The sequence below is a fragment of the Sesamum indicum genome, linkage group LG9, assembly GCF_000512975.1.
Source record: "Sesamum indicum cultivar Zhongzhi No. 13 linkage group LG9, S_indicum_v1.0, whole genome shotgun sequence".
NCBI lineage: Eukaryota > Viridiplantae > Streptophyta > Magnoliopsida > Lamiales > Pedaliaceae > Sesamum > Sesamum indicum.
This window is the reverse complement of record NC_026153.1, coordinates 8,702,331-8,706,105: the sequence shown is the minus strand read 5'-3', so window position 1 is coordinate 8,706,105 and position 3,775 is coordinate 8,702,331. Positions and strand designations below refer to the sequence as shown.

General features: G+C 33.2%; 1 protein-coding gene across 1 annotated transcript in view; it reads left to right on the top strand.

The window, feature by feature from the left end:
- LOC105171123 (26S proteasome non-ATPase regulatory subunit 12 homolog A-like) overlaps positions 1,003-3,775 on the top strand; it is a 7,387-nt gene continuing 4,614 nt past the window's right edge. Inside the window, exons 1-2 of the mRNA XM_011092148.2 lie at positions 1,003-1,156; positions 1,266-1,463. Coding sequence (XP_011090450.1) covers positions 1,154-1,156; positions 1,266-1,463 — 201 coding nt within the window. The 5' untranslated portion in view covers positions 1,003-1,153. The remainder of the gene's footprint in view (positions 1,157-1,265; positions 1,464-3,775) is intronic.

Sequence of the window (3,775 nt, the reverse complement as noted above, 5' to 3'; positions counted from 1 at the left end):
TGGGGGTGTTTTTTGCGTACTTTTTAAAACACATGGGAGTTTCATACATTTTGTCCTAAATATATATATAAGAGACATAATTTCACAATGAATAGTAATTTTTGTCTCCCAAAAGTCAATATCTAACATACAACACTTAATTTAAACAATTTTAAATTACTTCTAAGAACAAATCCGAACATACATACTATCTCAACACAAACTTATTTACTTATTTATCTCTATCGATCTCTATTTATTCCACAAAACACAACAAAACAAATCGAGAAAAGGGATAATTATAGTTTTGGTCCTCATTTATCGCCACTAATTCATTTTCAGTCCCTAAATATATTGAAATTCTATTTTAATCCTTCAACTTTTAAAATATTAACAGTTTATGTCCTTAAGCCGAATTAAAGACCATTTTGCCCTTTCAAAGAAAATATATAGTCCAACTATTTTTTCTATGTGCCCGTGATTAAGCCCAAACATAATTTCGAAAATAAAATTAAGCCTTCATAAATTCATATATATCTTTCTTTGACTGCCTTGATCTTGGGGTATTCCAAGTCCTCGCTTTTTCGAATTTTCTCCAGCTACACTATTCGGGAATACCGAGGACTTGAAATACCCGAAAACAAGACGGTCAAAAAAATATATGATTTTATGTAGGTTTAATTTTATTTTAAAAATATGTTGGGCCTGATCATGAGCACAGAAAAAAGATAGTTGGATTATATGTCTTCTTTAAAAGGACAAAATGATCATTAATTATGTTTAAGGAGCAAAACTGTTAATATTTTAAAAATTGAACTAAAATAAAATTTTAACATATTTAGGGACTGAAAATAAATTAATGGCAATATATGACGAGGAAAACTATAATTATCCCTCAAGAAAATGGAACCAAACACAATGTAACAAATCAAAATGTTTTTAATTACATTGAAAACTTTTTTACTTTATTCTTTTTTTTCTGTTTCGGTAATGATGTGGAATCTGTTACTTGACAGAGAAGAAACTAAAGTAAAGTTTTGTAATTTGAAAAGGTTTATTAGCTGTAAACATTTCAACTCTCTCCTCTCTCTCTCTCTCTCTCTCTGTGTCTAGGGTTTTGTTTTTCATCGATTGCACGAAAAATTCACCAATTGGTCGTATCTATTCGATCGAAATGGTAAGCAAATGCGCAATCTTGATTTCCAATTAGCTTATACGCTATTGTTGGCTTACCCATTTTGTCTCTCGTGCTGTGATTTCTGGAATGTTTTGGTTTAATTTTGTAGGAAAATGGAGGCGGAGATTTGGAGGCGAAAATTGAGATGTTGCTGAATGTGGAGAAGCAGATGAGGCAAGTGGGGGATGTTGCAGGTACGAGGAAGGCCGTCACCGATATTTTGAAGCTCTGCTTTGAAGCTGGTGCGTGGAGAACACTCAATGATCAGATTTTGCTTATTTCCAAGCGGCGTGGACAGTTGAAACAGGTTCATTCGACTTCTCCGGCATTTATCATGTTTATACTATTGATATTTATATTGTTGTAGTCCAGTTGAAACTATGGCTTTTGAATTGTTGACCGCTGTGCAGTTTTTTTTTTTCTTAGATTTAATGTCACTAGTTAGTTTGTGAAACTGACCTAGGAATGTATTGGGTTGAAGATTTTATGTGTCCATTTTGCGTTTGTAATTAATTTTGTTTGAGCTTAAAATCTAGCAAATCTTACTAAATCTTTGTTCTCTGGTTCTCTTTCTCTCTTTTATTTTTGTGGTTGTTAGTAGTGGTAATAGTATTATGATTTGAATTGGGGTAAAAAGAGTGGCTAGAGCTTGTAACTTCGGGGTTGATCTTTTATGTTTTCTTGATAGTTAAGTATTGTTATGGGAAAGTAAATGCTTGACGAGAAAATTGTGGGCACCTACACCTTGTTTGATTGTAATGTTGATCAAGGGTACAATCGTTTCATGTTGGTGATGAAAATCATAGGATCTTTCTTGCCTTTGTTTGTCTAAGTGGTCTGATTTATGTGGGTGTTTTGGTGGGTCCGACTGAATGTTTTCGGTTCTAGAGCTACCCGAGCATGGTGTAACTTGTAACTGAAACCATACTTCACATTTGCTAGGGTATGCAGGGGTTGGGATCAGGGACTGATCTGGGATAGAAGTATTAGAGGTGCCAAGTCGCTACATCAGTGTATGAAAGTTTATGCCGTCCTTAAAATAGTAGAATATCAATCAATTTTGATTTTTATGCACAAATATAACTAACAATAAGTTTTTCAGAATATGCTCTGAATAATTTATTAACTTCAATTTCTTGGTTCTTTTAAAAAATATGTTAGAGTGGTGAGCTGAACATTTTGGTAATCCTTTAAACAATATGTTCAAAATTTTCTCTTGTTGATCAATCAATTTACAGAACAAATATTTTCTTTGGCCATATAAGGAGGTGTATAATTAGATTAGTTGTCATTTTTTTTTTTCTTTTTGTCAAATTTTTTATAGCTTAGGGGAGTTTTCCTAGGAGTAAAAAAGCATAAATTTTTTCATAGCATGTGTTACTGGTCTTTGTAGATTGAAGGAATCAGGAATCTGTAGGCATGTGAATTTATTTACTCCAAGCTTTTGAAACATCATTGGATTATTTAAATGTTAATAGGGAGCATTAGTATTGGGGCACAACTTATGAATTGAGAATTCTCTTTTAACTGGATTGGAGGGTCCAGTACAAATAATATATAAAAGTTTTGCATTATATATACATCACCAAGATTCCTTTTTTTTTTTGGGGGGTGGGGGTGGGGGGGTTCACGGGTCTCCTCTGTCCATCATTGGCTGGGATGGTTCTTGTGTGATCATCTTGTCATACATGACTTTCTACTTTTTCTATTTTTGGGTTTTATTTTGTATCTGAAATTGTTACTCATGGTCAAAGTAAGAATTTTTTCACATGGTAAAATATAGAGGAAGTTTATGATATTCAACTTCAGGAATATTAGTTTCTGAGTTTAATACTCACTGTCAAACTAAGAAATGTTACATGCAGTCACGTTGGTGCCCACTGATTGAGGAGATGATAATATATTTTCTCTGGTCTACATAAACCCTATGAGTGATGAGGTCAAAATTCTGGTCAGTGCTCAGACTTATCAGTAGCCCAACAGGGAATGAATTCTCCATAAGAAATGAATAATTTGGCAAAATAAATAGCCTATCCATTTCTCTAAATGATTCACCTGTTTTGCCTCAAAGATAAATCGTGATGCTGTACAAAATGGAAGAAATTAGGCAACTCATCAGGGCCTCACATGGAGTTTGCAATGGTAAACACGCGTTGTAAACTTGTAGTCTAGTTCCAGTTCTCTATCATCATGCATTTGTTGAGAATCATATGCACTTATGCAAATCGTATTGAAGTTTTCAGCATTTTTGGAAATCTCTATGCAGTTTCTTCCATTTCTGTTTGGATTGTGATGAATAATCATTTGGATCCTCAATATAGGGCTAAGAACGTCGACTTTTAAGCTTGGTTTCTTTTTAGGTATTATGTACTGTGGTATTTATGGAAAGATCCACATAATACTAAAATAGCTGAACATATTAGTTAATTTGTGTTTTTGTTGACATGTATGGTAACTGGTGGTAAATGTAAAATTTGTCTGTAATGCGGTTTATTTTTTATTAGCTACTATACCAGACTAGCTAGTTATCTCTGCTCGTTCTCCTGCTGCTTATCACCTTAGGGTCATTATTTTTATCCAAGTCCCAAAAAAGAAAAAGTAGTTATAGTTATAGTAGTA